At 36.4% G+C, this 20382-nt stretch overlaps 2 protein-coding genes across 7 annotated transcripts; one reads left to right on the top strand and one right to left on the bottom strand.

Annotated features, from left to right (window-relative positions):
* Window positions 1-2859: 2859 nt before the first annotated feature.
* LOC126633758 (pentatricopeptide repeat-containing protein At2g46050, mitochondrial) lies at window positions 2860-6269 on the bottom strand. Of its 2 annotated transcripts, none has more exons than XM_050304344.1 (2): window positions 4087-6269; window positions 2860-3336 (listed from the first exon to the last, which is right to left on the bottom strand). In XM_050304344.1, the coding sequence occupies exon 1, from the start codon at window positions 6195-6197 to the stop codon at window positions 4212-4214; it is 1986 nt and encodes a 661-aa protein (XP_050160301.1). In that variant the 5' UTR covers window positions 6198-6269; the 3' UTR covers window positions 2860-3336; window positions 4087-4211. The 2 variants fall into 2 exon arrangements, with proteins under 2 accessions (XP_050160301.1, XP_050160347.1); XM_050304390.1 differs by having other exon boundaries at window positions 2860-3239.
* An 8950-nt stretch (window positions 6270-15219) lies between these two features.
* LOC126628564 (probable E3 ubiquitin-protein ligase RHB1A) lies at window positions 15220-18451 on the top strand. Of its 5 annotated transcripts, none has more exons than XR_007625471.1 (6): window positions 15220-15386; window positions 16611-16736; window positions 16952-17315; window positions 17414-17523; window positions 17647-17747; window positions 17882-18451. XR_007625471.1 is itself a non-coding variant. In XM_050298321.1 (5 exons), the coding sequence occupies exons 2-5, from the start codon at window positions 16668-16670 to the stop codon at window positions 17906-17908; spliced, it is 570 nt and encodes a 189-aa protein (XP_050154278.1). In that variant the 5' UTR covers window positions 15220-15386; window positions 16611-16667; the 3' UTR covers window positions 17909-18451. The 5 variants fall into 5 exon arrangements, 1 of the variants encoding a protein (XP_050154278.1); XR_007625479.1 differs by having other exon boundaries at window positions 15223-15386; window positions 16576-16736; XR_007625476.1 differs by lacking the exon at window positions 15220-15386 and adding an exon at window positions 15404-15776.
* Window positions 18452-20382: the final 1931 nt, after the last annotated feature.

Genomic DNA, 20382 nt, shown 5'->3' with positions numbered 1-20382 from the left:
AGAAGACTTTGATTTTTCAAAAGATGAGCGAGGCTAACGTGCGCCGTTGTAGTCCAGCACTCAAGCATGTCAAAGAGTAGGACCAGGTGCAAAATAGTTGGGTTTCATTTTCGGTGTAAGATTTTCAATTAAAATCTTTTTATCACTCTACTCTAAAAATGTAAAAACTATGAGAAAGATTCGTAGTTCAAGTAATTAAACATGTATTATCTTTGCTTGAGATTTTATCTTTGATTTCTTTCGTCTATTATTGCTTGATAAGTTAATTGAAAACGACATTAGACATAACATTTCAACTTTTTTTAGTTTAATGTCATTTTTAATAAGTTATTCAATGCGTTTATTTTCACTTTAGTTTAAAATTTTGATCTTCCTAATATTATCTTTTTACTTTATATAGACACGAGATTGATTGTAACTTTTATATTTGTTGGTTGGTTGTAACTTTTATGACTTCTCTTATCTCTAAATTCAAAAGGTTAGGGACTTTTTCCTAAAAGAAATTATATTTGTTGGTTGGTTGTAACTTTTATGACTTCTCTTAATCCATCTATGATCATTCTGGTATTTATGTAAGCGAAAAACGAACATAATGAACAATGAGTGCTACGTCTTATAACAAATATTATCTTCGTTTTTAAATTGACAGAATGACCCATTGTGTTTGATTTGCATCTTATTGTTTATTTATTAAAGGGAATTGTTATTGGCACTCCAAAAATCTCATTTTACACTTCAAATTTTCTATATTTGAAAAGAAAAATACACTTGTGAGGAATGTAGAATGAAATTTTTAGAGTGACAATAACAATTCCCTTATCAAATTACGAACAATGAAAAAACCGTCACCAACTCCATACTACAAATGTGCAAGTGAAATTAACCTTGTGTTTTGAATATTTTCCTATTAATATCCATTTCTTTATCACAAGATTTTAATAAGATTTCGTCGACTTTTTGGTTTCAGTTTGAAGAAGTGAATGTGAAAACATTGGACCGACAGATCCTACCCTTTGTAACATGTCTAAGAAACATGCCCTGCCGTGTTCTTTTGGTAGCTCAAACATGCCTGTCTCCATTCTTTAGCGTGAGTGACATGTATAATTTGTGCACACCTCCTACCAAACAAAATTGCAACACCATAATTGATGTGATGGTAAAAAAAGTTGAGATTAAACCATAAAATCAATTGATAATATATAGGAAGTACTTCAACTACTTATAAGCATATTTAAGGTTCTTTCTCTCATCGATGTGAGATTCATTCTCAACAATGCCTCTCACGTGTAGCGAATTTTCAAGCCTAATATATGGGCAACACAATTCGGGTGATGTGGAGCACGTGTAGCCGTTAGGTTTCGCACGTAGGACAACATGCTTTGATACCATGGAGAAAGTTGAGGTTCTACCATAAAACCAATTGGCAATACAAGGAATAGCCCAACAACTTATAAGCACATACGACATTTGTAATCACATTTATAATACACAATATGTATAGCAAACAAAATCAAGTAATGTTGCAATTTTGATGCAAGATTACTAACACTTTGATTAGAAGTTAATCGACTATGGCAATCCAACAACTCCTAGAGTGCAGTCTCCAGTTTGTTAGAATATTGACATAATTTCAAGGAACCCCTCCCAATTATCGACATCTCTTATATTAGGAAGGATGTTTAATCAGAATTATAATTTATCTGTTCTGATAATATAGGTGATAGCAAAAATGAAGTAAATTAAGAAAAAGATTATATATGGTAAGGGGATTTTCTTTGTATGGATGAAATGATGTGACCCAACAACAATAAGAGAAAAATGATAGGGATATTTATTCCGCAAATGATCATTTATTCTAGTGGCTGAAACCAATCATGCTTATGCATACAATTAACGTTATCGTTTTTACAAGTAACATTTTAACTCACTAACTCTATCGTTTGTCTATAATTTTTTATTGTGCCGATCTCATGTGTTTCAGAATTATATTGAACTTAGCTAAATTACATTCATAGTCCTTGTAGTTTGGATTTTGAATTTCGTCCTTGTAATTTTAATCTTTGCTTTTCAAGCCAATTCAATTGGCTTAGTAGATATGGTAGAGTAACTTTAAACCTTCTACTTGGTTTCCTGCCTTTCTTATAGTGTCTTGGCATGTAACTCAAAGAGATTCATTGGACGTGCCAAAATTATGTTGGTGTCACAATTTCCTTGATGGGGTTGGTACTCTTTGTTAGAAATGCATTTGAAAGCCTTGAGTAGGCATCGAGCTCTTTCAAATGAGTTATAGCTTGTTTGGATGCGATTTTCAAATTATTGAAAGCATTTTAATAAAAATATTTTTGAAAGCAATCCTTAGTAAAAATACTAGTAAATCCTAAAAAAAAAACTTAAAGATAAAGTGTTTCCTAGAAAAAGTACATAACTGATGCTTCTTGTAGAAAGCACTTCAAGTGCTTTTGGAACCCAATAACATTTTCTCTAAAAGCGCTTTCAATCATTTTAAAAACACATCCGAACGAGCCTTTATTTGTTACTGTTAGGTGTGCCACTCTTAGCTAAGACCAAAAGGATTTAAATGATGTTATTGTTATATTGTAGACTGGCGCCACAAGTAGACTGAGCTTCTATCAAGAGACTGTGCCACAAGGGGATTAAAATACATGTTAAGTCTTTTCTATGCCTTGTTATGTAAAGGACCTCAAATATTTTTTTGAGTATGCCAAGTGATAACCATAAACTGATTGGATTTTGGTTCAACTCAGTTTGCAATTCTCATATAAATATAACCGCATAATGTATGACAAACTATATGAAATTGCAAAGATAGGAAGGAAATGAAGTTAAACACTTACCAAATATTCAACAAGAAGTAATATCTTGATAGGAAATGAGAAATACAAGCAATCAGGCAAAGTTTAAACCTATTCAGGCAAGTTCTATTGCTAGTCAGGCAAGCTCTTGCTAGCAACTGAAGTGCTTTGAAATAAAGTTTTAATACAAGAATCAATATTACAAACAATGTACCAGAGCTTCAACCGTAAATACAATTGCAAAGGTGTCGAATTACAAAAGGAATTTAGGAAAGGTAGGCTGCATAGCTTTGAAGTCTTTTTGTGTTGTGAGTTGAATGTCCCTTGTCTTCTGCTTTTATGCTGCCTTTCATATAACAGGCCTTTCTTCCAGTTTAAGCTTTTTCCTCTCAGATTAATCCTGTCTGCCCCCAGTTGTTGATGTGACTGTTGCCAGAGAATAAAGAATTCACATTGCAACTTCGAGCTTTTATCCTCTCAACAGCAGTCAACAACAGCTAGTTGTGAACTGAATAGTGCTGACCTGAAACGTGCATCGATCAACAAATTCACTTTCTGTTATATGTTCTTTCGTATTATAGTAAATACTCGAGGATACATAGATATTATTTTAGTGCCTCGTTACAGGAAACAATTTTGGTGATGAAAAACAACAGCAGCAAGCTCACATTAGTTTGATCGCATCGGTTTTACATGGCTGAATTTGCAAGTTGATTCTTAGGCAAAGTGTATAGATACAAGTGATGTTTTACGCTAATATATATTTATATAAACTACGAGGAGGATCATTCAAACTTGGGTGCAAGAGGGGGAGCACATTAGTCTAACCAACTTGACTAAGCCGAGTACTGCAAGGACACTAAATGGAAAAGAAAGATAAGATTTCATGGGTCTTCATTTTCTTTTGTTATCTCGCACACAAATGCACAAGGAAGCAATTCTTACCAGATTTCAAAACTAAAGAGGTGAAGCACTGAGAAGAAGACAATAATTGGTCTCTGGCACAGAAACGCACTAGGAAACTTGGGATTGAAATCAACAATAAGAACTTGGGTGTTTAAGACTGACAGGATTGAATTACTAATTAAAAGACTAGATAGGGAAGAAATGCCAGAATCGTTATGAGAGACACAGTTTTTGGTAGTAATATTCTCGAAAAAGACGCATAATATATAGATACATAACTAACGTATCTAAGAACTAATAGCAGGTGAGATTTTAATGAGACATGAAGATTTATTTAATAAATGTAAAATACTCGGGAGATCCTTACCTCACAAGAAACCATGAGAGCTGATCACCATCAGAGTGGAGCTACCAATCATTTAAGTGCTCAATTTTGAAAGCTGAGCTCCAGACCGAATAGGGCAGTCAAGGGCAGATTCATCCAGAACATTGTCAAACCATCGCATCAGACGTATAACTTTTCTCCTTCATAAACCTGAGCAGCATCCCTAGCATGGAATACACCTCTGGTGCTTGCGGGTGGGATTCATCACCAGAAACAAATGTATGAATGTCACCCCCAGTCTCCACCCAGCTACAACCTGGAGCTTTATGATCACAACTGTTCTTCATCATTTGGCGTACTCTTGCTACATCATCCCAATGACCTTCAGAAGAATAGATGTTAGACATGAGAGTATAATTTACAGGCTTGTTTGGCTCCAATGCAAAAAGCTTTTCTGCAGCCCATTTTGCTAATCCTACGTTTCCATGGACTTTACATGCCCCTATGAATGCTCCCAAGGTGCTTGGATCAGCTTCGGTGGGAATCGATGTCAAAGCCGTGAAAGCCTCTTCTACAAGACCAGCTCGCCCTAGAAGGTCAATTAGACAGGTATAGTGTTCTGAATCTGGAATAATCTGATAGTCATTGGTCATTAATCTAAAGTAGTGAAGCCCTTTCTTTACCAACCCTCCATGGCTACATGCAGAAAGAACCGCAAGAAAAGCAATGTGGTCTGGCCTTGTACCGTAAGTTAGCATTTTCTCAAAAACCTCTGTAGCTTCTTTGGAAAGACCATGGAATGCATATGCGCATATAACTGACGTCCAAGTAACTTGATTGGGCTCAACAACCAAGTTGAAACACTTAGACGCACTAGAAATACTACCACATTTGGAGTATGCACTTATCAGAGCATTAGCAATTGATGAAAAGAAATCAAACCCAAATTTAACCATGTAAGCATGAATTTTCATAAGTTCAGTAGTACATGACACATTACCACATGAGCTAACAATGCTTGCCAGAGTTAATTCATCAGGATAAAAGTGTTCCTGCAACATTTCCCGGAGTAGTTTAATAGCCTCCTTCTCTTTTCCATGTAGTCCATATCCCACAATTATAGTGGTCCAAGAAATGACATTCTTGATGGGCATTGCATCAAAAACCTTCCAAGCATCACCTATGCTATCATTCTTTGCATACATGTCAACAAGTGCGCTGGAAACTAGAACATCTGAATCAAAAGCCTGTCTAATGATAATGCCATGAACCTGCCTTCCCGGCTCACAAGATCCAAATCTACGGCATGAACTGAGCAGACTGCTAAATGTAAACTGATCCCCCTGAACACCTTCCAGTCTCATCAAATTGAATACCCTAAAAGCCCCTACAGCCAAAGAACTTGAAGCATAGCAATTCACCATCACGTTCCACAAAACCAAATCCCTGCACAATAAGAAATCGAAAGCATGCCTTGCATCTTCAACTAGACCATATTTTGCATAAAAATCAACAAGAGCACTGCCCACAAAGCAGTTTGAATCAAATCCTAATTTCACCAAAAAACAATGCAATTGCCTACCAATCTCAACACCATTTAACTCAATGCAAGCACGAAACAAACCATTAATTGTTATATCATCCGGACTAACTGCTTCTAACAACATCCTTCTAAAATAATAAAACCCCAAATACAAATTCGGTTTATACTCACTCCCACAGTTGACAAGCCCATAAATCAAGGTATTCCAAGCAACCACATTTCTCACAGGCATTTCACCAAACAGCTTCTGTGCATCATTGAATTCCTTGCACTTGACGTATAGATTCAGGACATGAATTTGCAGCGACTGCAGGTTATGCAAACCCAACTTTACCACATGTCCATGGAATTGTTTTCCCTCGGGAAGAAAACCCATTTTGGCTGAAACTTTGAGGGCGTTTGAGCAGAAGGAATGGGCGGATTCGAGTACCGGCGTGAAGGCACTGCGTGGACTCGGAGGGAAAGACGAGTTGGTTTGATGAAATGGGTGAGCATGATTTGGGGCGTCTGTATTGGTTTGAAACGAAGCAGGAGGAGGGGTTGGCGGGAAACGTAACGGTCGTTTGAAGTGGACGGTGGGGATTGAAGATGAGCGGCATCTGGAGAGCATAGCATAATAGTTGGCTTCTTTTGACGCCTTTTTGATCCAAATAGCAGCGGCAAAGTTGAGGCCTTTCGATGGAGAAATTCTAGGTTCCGACAGTAGTGTTCGTGCGGATTCTAGACACCACTGTTCTAAAAATCCTCACCTAGCGCCGCCTAGGCCCCGCCTAGGCGCTAGGCCCTAGCCCACCGCCCTGATTAATGTCTAGGCCCCAGCCCACCGCCTAGACCACCTAGGCACCCGCCTAGCCCGCCTAGCCCGCCTAGGCACCCGCCTAGGTTGCAACTCACTTAGACAGAAAATATATAACTTTCATTTTGCATTTTGTTTTTTTCCAATAAATTGTATGAGACTTGTTGCATACTTGAATGAACATACATTATATCCTTATTTCACATGTTTTCATTATGTTCCAATACTTCATGATATATATGCATTCTATTTTGTAGTTTATGATGAAATTATATATATTTCAAGTAGAAGCAGACACTTATTTACCTGAAATATGATAGATTTACTTAAATCCGCCTAGTCCGCCTAGGCTCCCGCCTAGGCTCCCGCCTAGGCCCCGCCTAGCCGCCTAGGCGCTAGGCCCCAGCCCGCCGCCCGACTAGCGCCTAGCGATTTTTAAAACCTTGCTAGACACACACAAATAAAAAAAACAAAAACTCCTACCTCATTGTCGTTGTTTTTCTCATGTTTATCGAACTCAGATTCTCTTCGAATCTAAAAAATATGAGCTTAAGGATCAAATGATCCAGACCGTTGAAATTTGATTCAACGGCGACAATTATTATAATTTTTAGAGGGGCTCCGCTCCCTGTTTGTAGTCGTTAGATCAAATTTTAATTGTCTGGATCATTTGATCCTTAAAGCTCATATTTTTTAGATCGTTCATGTTTATCCATCCCATTTTGTGTTTCAGCCCCTCACACCACTCCATGTCTAAAATATCGATGATATCAGAAATATCGGTAGTCCAAAAACACGAAAATTTAGATGGAAATATAGCGATATTATCGATATCGATAAAAATTGAATAAAAACCACGAAAATTGTCAGAAAAACTTGGAAATTTTTATTGAAACTTTGCAGGATGTTTATTTAGTCAATTATCTATTAGTTTATCACAAACAAATTGGAAGGAAATGCATTGCATAGTGGATTTAACTGATTTAAGTTAATTATATAGCGAGCTAGCAAACATTGTAAGTGTAGAAAATATGTAGTAATTAATGAAAGAAATTTAAACACACCTGTTTGGACCCAATTTTACACCATCGGCCCAAGCGATCGAGGCTGTTAAGTGAGCATGGTTCCCGACCGTTGGATGGAGAAGTGAGGATAATTTTGTTATTAAAGGATAATGTTATGGTTTTTTATCATAATATTTATTTTTTTAATAATGGTTTATCTCGACATTTTCTTATGAAAATAATTATCTCCAAACAAGCAATATAGTTCGAATAGGCTTGGAATTCTTGTTATCAGATTGGAGTAGCGTGATGGGTGTGACTAGAATTGTCGAGGTGTATGGTCTTCTTCTATGCGCGGGATAATACCAAGAAGAAATCCTTGATAACCTCCAAAAATAATGGAGCCACACGTATCCTAGATTGACATAGTTGTTGGCATAAGAATTATACGCTAATAATTAGCATAGTCTTCAGGGGATAAACACGCATGCATTGATGGTTTGATTCCATCAAATCCTACGGCCAAGATGATGTGGAGATTTTGATGCAAATTGATGGTTTGATTCCATCAAATCCTACGGCCAAAGATGTGGAGATTTTGAATAAAGCACGGTTTGATTTGGTTGGATAACCGCGTACAATTATGATGGTTCTGATCCCATCAAATTGGTATTGACCTAATTTAAGATAAGGACTAGTGGGAGATTAATCTGCACAAGTCATGCCAAAGGTCAAATACAATTCTTTGGAGATCAAGCCACGTCAAGCATGCATGTCTCTATAAATAAGAGTGATTGTGCAACGTTCAAAGCTCCTCCAGTTCAACACACAACTGCCATGCACAAATTCTCTCAACAACTTTGAGATTTTTATTTTCTCTTTTCGCTGACACATCTTCCGTTGGCATCAACAGCACTGTGAAAGCAACCGGTGATATCTTAAGTCGGCATAGATAGCTCTGTCGCCGTAGAATCAGCCGATCTCGCAGCATCTTCCGTTGGCATCAACAGCACTGCAGCGAGGATGGTTGGTTACCTATCCAAGTCTCGGTCGAGAAGGATTTTCGAATCCTTATTGGTCGAGGTCATCTCATCAGCCTTCTCGGCGAAATGAGGTGTTACGAGTTACTACATTCGGCACATTGGAAGTCGAATTGGATATTGAACTTCGCTAAGTTAGCAGCCTTGTCTTCAGGCTCTAGAACCCGAAGGCCGAGACGTGTTCCTTCCTCAGCCACAATCGTAAGATCAAGAAGTCAGCAGCGCACCCAACGCAACATCAACAAATTTACTCCTCGGCCGAGCTCGGCCGACGAGTTGGCACGCCCCGCATTCACCGAATGACGTAGTTAGCTTATAGATTACTCGGCCTGCGCACCACGTAGGCTTGGTAGTTTTTAGGGCCAACAACACCATAATCATTTATATATAATGAATTAGTACAATATTTTACATTTTATACATTGCATGGTAAGATACATGAGTGACTTAGTACCACATAGAGTTCCTATCAAGGTCTAAAATATCGATGATATCTAAAATATCGATGATATCGGAAATATCGGTAGTCCATAAACACGGAAATTTCGATGGAAATATCAAGATAATATCGATATTTTAGACCTTACACCACCAATAGGTGCTGCACTCAAGATCTTCTCTTTTCTATAAAATTCCTCTTTCTCACATACACAAATTTCTCTTATTTTTTGTTAGTCCAGTTCTACTCGGGACGATTTGAAAAATTCATGTTGGACAACTTAACAAATCTGACCATGTGACAGTCTTAAAGATTCACTCTAATAATAGATTAAAAATAAGATATATTCATTAATTTCCCCCTTGAACTTGTGACTATTGGCCAATTTCCCCCCTCAACTTTAATTTTGGCCAATTTCCCCCCCTCAACTCTCATAATTAGTCAATTTCCCCCCTCAACTTTAATTTGGCCAATTTCCCCCCTCAACTCTCATAATTAGTCAATTTGCACCATACTGTTAATTTTTTTAATATGATCATAATTAAACAAGTGTGTGTAAGAAACTAAATAAGATGTATGTTAATCATTTTCCTATGTCTTTATCCTATTACAAGTAGATTAAAATTTAGAATTTTACAATTTATCATAATAAATCAGTATGGAGTAATTTTATTTGATTTTTTACTATATAAAATTGATAACGAAAACGATTGATGTGTACATTTTTGTATGTGAATACAATTTTCTTTATAAAAGTGAAAGTTAAGTTCAAGTAAATTGCGAAGAATCGAACTTTAGTGCAAAAATGGCTAGTCAATTCATAATTTTCGACTCCTTATTAAGAATAACTCATTTTATTGAAATAGGTCTGATTCATGAGTTTAGGATTATTATTTCTTCTTCTACATGCTTTAAACCCGATTCATAACTTCTTATAATCAACCCATATCACATACTAATTGTATTATGTTTTTGTACATTTTACCCTATATTATGCAGGTGAGTTTATGTTAATTTTAGTACTTTGTTGGAAGTTATTAGAAAGATTGAAAAAAAAAAGAAAAAAAGAATAGATGGAAAATTAAAAAAAAATTAACAGTAGGGTGCAAATTGACTAATTATGAGAGTTGAGGGGGGAAATTGGCCAAATTAAAGTTGAGGGGGAAAATTGACTAATTATGAGAGCTGAGGGGGGAAATTGGCCAAAATTAAAATTGAGGGGGGAAATTGGCCAATGGTCACAAGTTTAGGAGGGGAATTGATGAATACCTCTAAAAATAATAATATTACTGTAAGCAAATTATGTAATAACAAAAAATATTAGAACCCTCTTTGTTAATTAAACAAGGGTTAAAATGTCATTATAACTGTATCAACAAAACTAAAGAAAAATAACCAAAACAAAAGTTTTGGGTAACTTAGGAAATTACATACAAAATAATTATTTTACTTTTTTTCGTTCTCTCCCTCCCAACCATGTAAACCATATCCGTTTCCTCCTACCTTCCTCTCTCATCCACGTTTTTCATCCAAATAAAATTAACCTTTAATGGCGAAATAGTTACATAGAAACAGTTGTTAAAGATATGAGTAACTTCTACAGCGAATAAAAACCATTTGAATATCATTACCAACAAGTTTTAGTGACCAAAACTATTTATATTTTCTCTCTTCCTGTAATTTTACTAACCTGAATGAATACAATTGTTAGTTGTTATTATTAGGATTAGGATTAGGATTCGGATTAGGATTGGGTGATAGATTTATGGTTCAGCTACTTTGAAGGTAAAGTCAAGACTTTGTTTTGGTAGAGATTATGTATAAATGGTACGTTTAGGCTTGGTAAGGAGATGCTATAAATAAACATGTAGAGGCAATGACACGCCCAAATATGTTTAACTTATGTATTGTCATCTCGATGTGCACATTTAGACATCCGAAAAAATTAAAAAAACATCGACAAAACAATGAAAGAAAATAATTCATTGTATTTATACACATGAAAAGATAGGAAAAAAGTCATTTTCCATGCTTTAGTACACGAAAGATTTGTCATGTCAAATTTCAATTGCTTGCGTTTCAAACAATAACTCATCTCTTGTTTTGCCTCCATGTTATTGGATTGTTTATACATGTTCTTGTTTTATTTAGGAACACTTTGGATGTGGTCCTTAACTACCAATGTTCTTTGACTAAAATCTTTGTGGTTTTTAGTTTTTTATCAAAGTTCTCAACATTAATGTAATAATGTATTTCTATGTAGGTTATTATATTTTTAAATTAAAAATGAAATTTGTAGATATTTATATTAATGAGATTTTAAATAAAACCCATAATTTATGGGATTAAAAAATTAAAAATGACTTATACTAACACACCCTGACCGAGATCAAGGCATGTTGGCCGTCACATGAGGGTGACGTAACCATGTGCACAGTGCGGAAGCGATAAAGATAAGGGTTATACGAATAAATAAAAACCGAAAGCTACTAATGTGCACTAATAAACAGTAAGTGCTAGGAGTAAGATACAAAAGTAAATACTCCTAATCAGAGCATAGAAAGCCTAGGTGCAGTCTAGTAGGACGAGTACTAATTATACAGTACCTTAAGATGTCCTACAATTATTTTATTATGTCAGAACCGCCGAAGTCCTCAAGGCCACCAACAGCAAGCTTACCTAAAACTTAAAGGGGTGCAAAACAGAAAATGTGAGTGGGCAAAAACAAATGTTTTACAAAACCATTTCATTTATCAACAGTTCTAACCTCTCACCGTAAAACATGTATACTTTTCCCAGAAATAGAATATAGCATATGCGTAAATATATATTTAAATATATCAATTCAAATCATGCTTCACATATTCATAACAATAAGTATGTCATGCCAAGATATAACATAGTAAGTAATTCAGGTGAGAATATTTTCATGGAAATATAACATATTAGCTGGAACCCCTGAGGAAGTCTGTACGGCTGAAATCATAACACAATAGTCCATCTAGCCGGAGTCACTACAATAACCTATACGGCACTATACTGCACAAAAGTCGAAACTAATAAAAATGTCTATATGACAATGCTGGGTGTAATATAATTATGCTCAATACTACCCTCTCATAATAGTTGGGCCATAAATCGCTAGTCACCTACGAGTCGGAACCACCTATGATGGTCTGTACGACAGAACTGTACACCTAAATTGGATCCAATGTGAGCATATGGTGCAGGAGGTGACATCAATAACAGGCATGTGCCATATATCTTTGGCTAAATCACAATCATCCTATGTGCAGTTTTATGAGCTCAACATTATTCAATCACATGCCATTAATCATTAATTCTCATAACAAAACATAACTCACCTGGTACTTACCTGAGCGTCCACAGCACCACAATCATATATATATATATATATGCATCATATACTAATTTATATACGAAATATAACTTTATATGCATGGCATTCAAGGCATACTTTCATTTAAACACATTTTATGGGAAATATCAAGCATATAAATATATATTGAAAACCAAAAGCCCACTCACTGGTATGTCGAAGGTTCGTAGCCCCCGAGTCGCCCTTGACTGTGCTTGTTCTCAGGATAAGTCTCACTTATATGCGAATTAACTGAATAAACGTTATTTAAAGCACATAGACAAAACTAGCTAATAACTTCTCATACAATGCTTAAATGCGGTGTTTGAATATACCAATGTGATCTACACAACTCCATGAACATCCCTATAGTTTTAGAAAAATTTTCCGACCACCCACGCACCGCCACGCACCGGCCAAGGCACAGCCAGACGCGCCACCCAAGCGCGGGCACATGCCTATCACACCAACGACAACAGTGACGCAGTTAGGAATATTTCGTTAAATAGTAACGGAAACTGTTAAAATTAACTAACGCGGTTGGAATATTCCGTCAAAGTTGACGGAATATTCCGTCATCCTTAACCTCAGAACTCCATCAACTGTCGCCGACGTCGGAAACTGGGTAAAACTTAAAACCTTGATATCTCACTCAATTTTCAACCAAATTTCACGAATTAAATGTCAAAATGAACCTTAGGACAAGTAGAACAAACCCATACCAGTTTTAGGACCTAAATCCCACGAGATCTCACCGGAGAATTTAGAGAAAAACCGGCCAAGCTTGAAACTGACGATCCCGACGTCCAAATCGCTTGGTTTTTCTTCTCCGAGCTTCGTAGGGATGTTTTAAAGCTTCCTACAAGCTTCAAATCACCTGAAACCTTCACATTTACGTGTGCATGAACAGTGCACCAAATCGGAGGTTAGAGTTCTCGGGGTTTTTGGGGTTTTCAGGTCCTAAAAATAGCATATATGAATTCAGGGACATGCAAGGAGTTCAAATCTTACCTTCTTAACGTCGATCCGTGCATGAAATGTGAGTTTGGTGTTCGTCCGTACGTGAGGGAAGGAGAGAGAGAGTGTGTGAGTCCGAGGGAGAGAGCACGGAAGAGAAGAGAGAGGGAGAGTTGTGTGTGTGTGTGTGTGTGTGTTCCATGTGGTCACCAACCACCCAAAGAACATAACATCTAAGTCCCAAAGTATGTCACACACACACTACAATTTCAACATCTAAGGATAAAACCGTCATTTTACATCATCGATAGAAGTAAGTCCGGACGGGCTATGACATATACTCTCTAATATATTTTATGTGTGTGCGTATGGGTACATTCATCAAAGCTAACTAAACAATTACTAAAGCATGGGTACGTTTTTCAAAAGCACAAAAAAAAGATATTAGACATAATAACATTATTAAATTTCTTCTATTAAACTTGACATAAATATATTCTCAAATCAATAAAATAGAATAAACCCATATAAGTTTAAAAAATGGATTAGAGAAAAGATTGAATGAAATTTTATATAAATAATGGGTACATTTTAAATTAAAAAAGGGTATAGTTTTAACAAATTGGTATATTTAAGAATGAATACATATAAGATTAAAAAATTGATTTTTTTTTATAAAAATTTAATGGGTACAAACTTATTCTAATTTTATTTTTTATGTTTGAGAAATGTTTGAATGGAAAATTATTTAGAAGTTTAATAAGGATGTGAGTATTAAAACTCTAAATCAATTACTAATTTTTTTTCAAAAAAATTATGTAACTTACATGTAATTCATTAATATATTAATGCTAGAGACTTTGATCAAAATCTAAAAACTGATAAGGTCTTAGTCAATAAACATTAGAAACTAGGGACCGGAAACTAATTTTTCCTTTATTTATATAACGATATATTTGCATTAACGGATAAAGAAATAAGTTGGTATCAAACTCATTATTCATAAGATTTGAACTTAAAACTTCTCATTCTTACAGATAAAAATAAATACTACTAGATTGTAGTGTTTAGTGATTTATACAAGTTTGTGTTAAGTAATGATTAAACTTTTCTACTTGAGACTGTCCCTTAATCCATAAGTCTTGACACAAGGTTAGAATTCTAGTTCTTCAAAAGTAGTATCTCATTGATGGCTCGGGCTCCCCTGGAAGGGGCCTTCTTCGCCTTCCACCTAAGCTGCTTAGAAAAGGCCTAAAGACAATCCCAGGGAACAATGAAGCTTCATAGGTCTTTCTGTCCAGATGCAGGTAGTCCGCATCTTCACCGACATGTCTATTTCAACGAGACTTATACAAGTTTGTGTTAAGTAATTATTAAAATCTACTCACTCATGTCTAAAATTGTCATGTTGTTCAACAAAAATAATTTTATCATTTTTATGGTTTGTTAAATACTTCAAGTTCGAATATTTGACGGCTATTTAAGAAAACATACCAAATTAACCGTAGATACGAACATAATGTACTATAAGCTTAGAAAAAAAAATTTCACTCACATGAAAAGTAATGTAAACAAAGTGTAATGTATTGAGGTTTCGGAGAGCAATTTGCATGAAACGAGTTTATCACTATATGACATTCCAGTTATACATACATGACATTGTGTTATTAGAACAAAATGTCGTTGTGCGTATAACTCATTTATGTAAGTCCTTTAGAGTTGCACTTTCTAAACTTTGTTATTTTCCTCAAAAACCGATTTAACCCAATGGAAAACCCCACTTTCCACTAGGGATGACAATTTCCAATCCAATCAGCGTAACCGATCTGAACGATAAGAAATTCATTATCCAACCATACCACGTCATCCTTCAACTCCATAACCATAAATGCAAGAACCACGTATGAACTAAGTGGTTAATCACAAACTTAACCAATCAATTAAATTAAATAATTATAATTTAGAGTAACAAGTGGTTAATAGAGACGTGCACTACACAGCCAGAGCATCAGCATCAGCGGACGCGAGGCGAGAGAGAGGGATATGACTCATATGAGAGTGGAGCGCATACTGTGCAAACGCAGAAAGCAACTTCCCACAAAAGCCAAAAGCGATTCTTTAATTTCCTTCTTTCACCGACTGGATACTTCTTTCCACAAAACGCTATCTTTCCAGTTTCCACAGGTAAAAGCTTTGCTTTTTTCGTTTAAAGCTCGCAAATTTTGATTAATTATTTATCTGGGTGTGCTTGTTTTTGTGTGCAAGAACTAATTTTCTTGTTTGGGTTTCTTAATTTTGTGAAATTTGCATCTGGGTTTTGACTGGATTTGTGGGTTTGCAGCCTTTTATTCAATTGGGTTTCTTGTTTGCTATTTTCTGTTTTTTTTTTGGGGTTTCACTGTTTTGTTTCGAGTGATTTTTCACTTTTTTTCAATTGGGGTTTTTGTTTGTCTTAATTGCTGAGTAGAAAAGCATTGTGAGAGTTGAATGAGTATTTGGAATTGAAGAGGGTCTCACAGGCTTTGTGCTTCTTTTGTTCCTTTTAGCAGAGGAAGCATATTGGGGATTCTAGAGGTTGTACTTTTGTTCTCATGCTAAAAATACTTTAAAATTAGGTTCAAATGCTAGTGATTGCATATGTAACATACAAAAACGGAAGATGCTTTAAGCACTCGAATTCAAAGTGCAACACCATCACTAATTTCTAGTACTGCATGCTTAGAAAAATTTCATATGTATCGTGGTTTTAGTCGCTTTAATTCATAGGATTAGCTTTCTGGAGTGATGGCATTGTGGGCGGGAGCTTTTAGTTCCAGAAAACTGACACCAATATTTGTCTGTCCTGTGTTATAGATTTCTCTAGTAATTATAGTTTGCATACAGAAAAACATGTCACCTTAGTCCCCCATAAGCATGAGCATTAAGCACTTCAAGTTAAATGTCATACTTCGGTGAATGTGGAATGGCTGAGAATTTAACAGATGGGTGTTTGTGATAACCCCTTTTCTTTTATAGTTGCAGTTCTTATTTGATTGCAATTAACAACATAAAGTCCCATTTAAAAATTTTGGGATCATGAAACTATCAGTTTTGCACAGTCTGAAAAGCTAATCACATCGTCTCTTCATAATTTACCGACTATTTTGTTGGCTGGTCGATAATTTTGCAGTTTACATGTTTCTGCCTGTTTGAGACCACATTTACCACCTGTAAACTCTTATTTCTTATTCCTGCCTCTTTGCGAAGGTTAATTAAATATTTCAAGCACTTTGTTGTGGCTTCTTTTATGTTTTAGTAACTTAATATCCTTTTAATGTTGTAGTATGTAATCTTCTTAACTCATAGTAACATTTTAATTATTTTGAATCTATAGAAATTGACTTTGTCGCCTATGATGCTAAATAACAGAAAGCAATGCCCCTGTCTACACTTGTGTTGGGTGCATAACAAGAATAACTGCAGAGAATGGGAGGTTGTTGCTGTTCTTCCAGAAAAGCTCGTGTGCAACTGCATGGAGCACCTGTATATATCTATGTCTGTGTATTTCCCTTCTCACTCTAACGTCTCTTTTGTTATTATAGTTTGCTTTTCATTGAGTACCTAACTGTTTCGGGCTTATGGTGGAAATAATTTTATCACATGTTATTAGGAGAGTTGCTTGTTTTTGCTATTGTATTGGTTTACTATATATGCATTAAGATTTCATTCTTAGTTATTTTTCTTTCTTTTCTTAAAACTCTTTTCTTCAGTGTCCTCCGGTTTTGGAAGAGCAAGAGTCGTTAAGATCTCATGATGTCACAGCCTCCGCAATCAGTGCAGGACTTCTGGTTTGTTGGGATTTGGAATCATCAATACCTGACACTTACAGACCCCCTCCTCCACCTTTGCCATATGATATGGTCTTTGGATCAACAGATTCTGATTCTGCCAGGGAAACAATTAGCTGCAGTAGTTTTGATACTTCCGCTACTTGTGGAGATCTTGGGGAATCAGACTGCAAAGTTCAAGAAGGTTCTTTGGATATCTCACCGAAGAAGTTAGGACTTTCCAAATCAAATGAACCTCATGGTTTAGAAAAAGAAGACGAGGATGTTTGTCCTATCTGTCTCGAAGGTACTTTACCATCAATAGAAGAGAAAATCCCTTTTTGCATCACTTTGCTATTTTTTACTGCGGGTAGCTAATTATTAATCTTGTTTCTCCACTCGCAGAGTATGAAACCGAGAATCCAAGGTTTATCACAAAATGCAAACACCACTATCACCTCTCGTGTATCCTTGAGTGGATGGAAAGAAGTGATGCCTGTCCTATATGTGATCAGGTTTGCCTTTTAAAATAAGTGATACGTGCAGTTATTATATATTTTTCATCAGATTGTCATGGAAAGGAGTTCGTTTTTCTAGATAGTGCCTTTGGTATTCATCTGTCAACAATGCTTGTACAGGAAGTCATTTCACCAATGAAGAAGGTAAAAGAAGAGTAGAAATTACTGATGCACCTGATTTTTGGTGGAATGATGATTACGGAACGGTTACAATCGTAAGGGTGAGCCTAGTTAATTGTTGACTGGATGAACCCTAGGTGCTAATTATTGAGTCATCAAATCTGTCTGAGTTTGTCATATGTGGTATTTAAAGCCCTTATGCTTGCAATTTAAAGTTTCTCCTCTGATATTTCAGGAACTGGCAGTTGACCAAACCTTGTAGTTTGTAGCTCGTTCTTTTGTAAAATCAAAGTTTATTTGCTGCTCGAAGTCAGAGATTGCCAACTCAGTAGACTCTAGACCGACAGTAGCTCTTTCTTTCGAAACTTTCCAGGGATGTGTGGCCTGCAGATTCATTTATAATTTCGGTCATGCTCAAATTGAAGATTGCACCGAATCTCTTTAGTTAGCTGTATTAGCGGGTCAGTTGATGGCGGCAACGTCTCTTTCCCTATGTTTATGGCTTGATTCAAATTCTCAGACAGGCCTCTAGGTTTAAAGTGGAGCAACCAAGAGGTTAAGAACAAGGTCTTCCTGTGGAACCAAGGTAACAACAGTTCCGCTATGTACATATCTCTTAGTTTGTTGTAGGAATCCTTCTGCTGCCCATTTGTTGCTGTCTGCTGCAGGATTTGATCATACACTGCAGTCCTTAAATTTGTAATTTGTGTAAATCACATCTCTTTTACTTTGTGGGTGGATCTGATTTAGAAAAATTGTTTCATGTATAAAAGCATGCAATGATGAAGAAATCTAGTCCTGAAAAGTATACCACACAAAGTTGATCTTATATACATTTGGGAAATTAAGGGCCTCGTTGATAATCATTTCGTTTTTGTTTTTTCGTTTGAGATAAAGAGGAGAAAATAGGAAGAAGGGGAGAGGTAAAATGGTGGGAGAGATGTGGAAGTGGATGTTGAAAGGGACACAAAATGCAAACTGAAAACAAAAAGTGGAAAACAAATTAGGAGGTGTCTCACTGTGCATTGATGATATACTAATCTTTCTCCTCATGCAGTCGTGCTATAACATGAGGCGACATTGTACTTTTGGCCTCCAAGTCAAACGGTACGGTGTACCGTATGAGTTCGAACTCGAATTAGAATTTCGAAACCCTTGCTTTCAGCTTAATTTTTGTTGAACTGTCTGCTTGAACTTCCAAGAATTGAGAAAAAGCGTACCTGCGTATATACAATGCAGATTAAAGATGAGCTGGTGGCATGCAAGAGAGGCACAAAGTGAGCCTTTTGTTATCACAAAGGGAAACATTTGGAAACCTTCTATCACTTGGTTATTGTGAAAACAAGGACTTGTCTACTAGTAAAACGTACTTGTCCCCAATATATAACAAGCTTTTTCTTTTTTATACAAGCAATATTGAAAATTTAAAAAAAAAAAAATCGAGCACAAAACTGCAAGTGCTTGAATGCGAGAATTTTACATTTACAATAAACCATATCAATTATTAAACTTTTGTATTAATGCTTTCGAGACATGATATTGTGTTGATGTTCAGATAAAGAATTGTCATTCTCGTTGTTTCCAAACACCAGAAATAAAAACACCATATTTCGTGTTTTTTTTATTTTTTATTCAAAGATAGAGATATATTAAATACGAATGGAAATGTTTACATCCTGCGCAAGAACATTAAACAAAAATTCAGGGCCAACATGGTCCTAGACAAAGTCCTTGCCTTCCTTAAAGACAAACTTAGCCACAGAGTGAGCGGCACGATTTCGCTCCCTAAGCACAAAGCCAAACGTCACAGACGTTAGTCTTCGGGCTAGTACCTCAATATCGCCAAGAATGCATTCAAAGCTACAGTTAGGGGCAGTCCCCTTATTGATCATCAGAATGACAGTTTTTGCATCTGCTTCCACAAAGACATTCTCAAATCCGTATTCAGTACAGTATTGCAAACCTGTACGGATAGCATGTGCCTCTGCAGCAGCCGCGCAGTGGAAAGTGTTGGTGCCCGAGCCTTCCGCCGCATGGAGAATGCCAGTGAAATCTCTAATAACCCATCCCGCTCCGGCTCTGAAGGACGCACTGCACCAGGACGCGTCGGTATTGAGCTTGAAAGTTCCAAACTGCGGCTTTTCCCAGAGAACAGGCATCATCAGAGGAGATTTTAGGGGCCATACTGCACCCTCATCCAGAGAACCATGATTCATAGCTTCCCTGTACTCACCGATGTTCTTCCTCCAAACAGTTAGGATTTCATTTGGTTGGCAGTGTGACCCTTTGAACACCACATCATTTCTGTTTTTCCATATCCGCCAAAGCCCAAACGCAAATTCTTGCATGATAGCCTCTGCGTCCTCTCTATCTTTAATACTAGTGCAGAAGATATTCCAGCTATCTAAAAAATCAGCACCGATCAATTCAATGGAGTTGAGATGTAGTGGGGAACAAAACCAGAGGCGGTGGCTGAGGTCACATCTAAAAAATAGGTGATTTTCAGATTCGTCAACCAAGTTGCATACCCCGCAGACATTGTCGATCCGCATATATCGTCTTTTTAGATTGTGACGAACAGCAAAGGCATTATTACAGCATCTCCATATGAAGAACTTGATTTTGTTGGGAACTTGAAGGTTCCAAATACCTTTCCAAACCTGATTGGTGTTATGGTGCATGCTAGGGACTCCTCGCCCTTTTTTTCCCAAAGCTCCGTTCTCCAGTAAACTAACA

This window comes from Malus sylvestris, chromosome 1, assembly GCF_916048215.2.
Source record: "Malus sylvestris chromosome 1, drMalSylv7.2, whole genome shotgun sequence".
NCBI classification, from domain to species: Eukaryota; Viridiplantae; Streptophyta; class Magnoliopsida; order Rosales; family Rosaceae; genus Malus; species Malus sylvestris.
This window is presented reverse-complemented; position numbering and strand designations above follow the sequence as displayed.

Bases quoted from the DNA above. Each gene is read 5' to 3' on its own strand.
- LOC126633758 (XM_050304344.1), bottom strand. From the start codon at position 6,197: ATGCTCTCCAGATGCCGCTCATCTTCAATCCCCACCGTCCACTTCAAA.
- LOC126628564 (XM_050298321.1), top strand. From the start codon at position 16,668: ATGGGAGGTTGTTGCTGTTCTTCCAGAAAAGCTCGTGTGCAACTGCAT. The intron at 16,737-16,951 runs GTCTGTGTATTT...TCTTTTCTTCAG, and splicing joins GAGCACCTGTATATATCTAT to TGTCCTCCGGTTTTGGAAGA. The intron at 17,524-17,881 runs GTTTGCCTTTTA...CTGATATTTCAG, and splicing joins CCTGTCCTATATGTGATCAG to GAACTGGCAGTTGACCAAAC.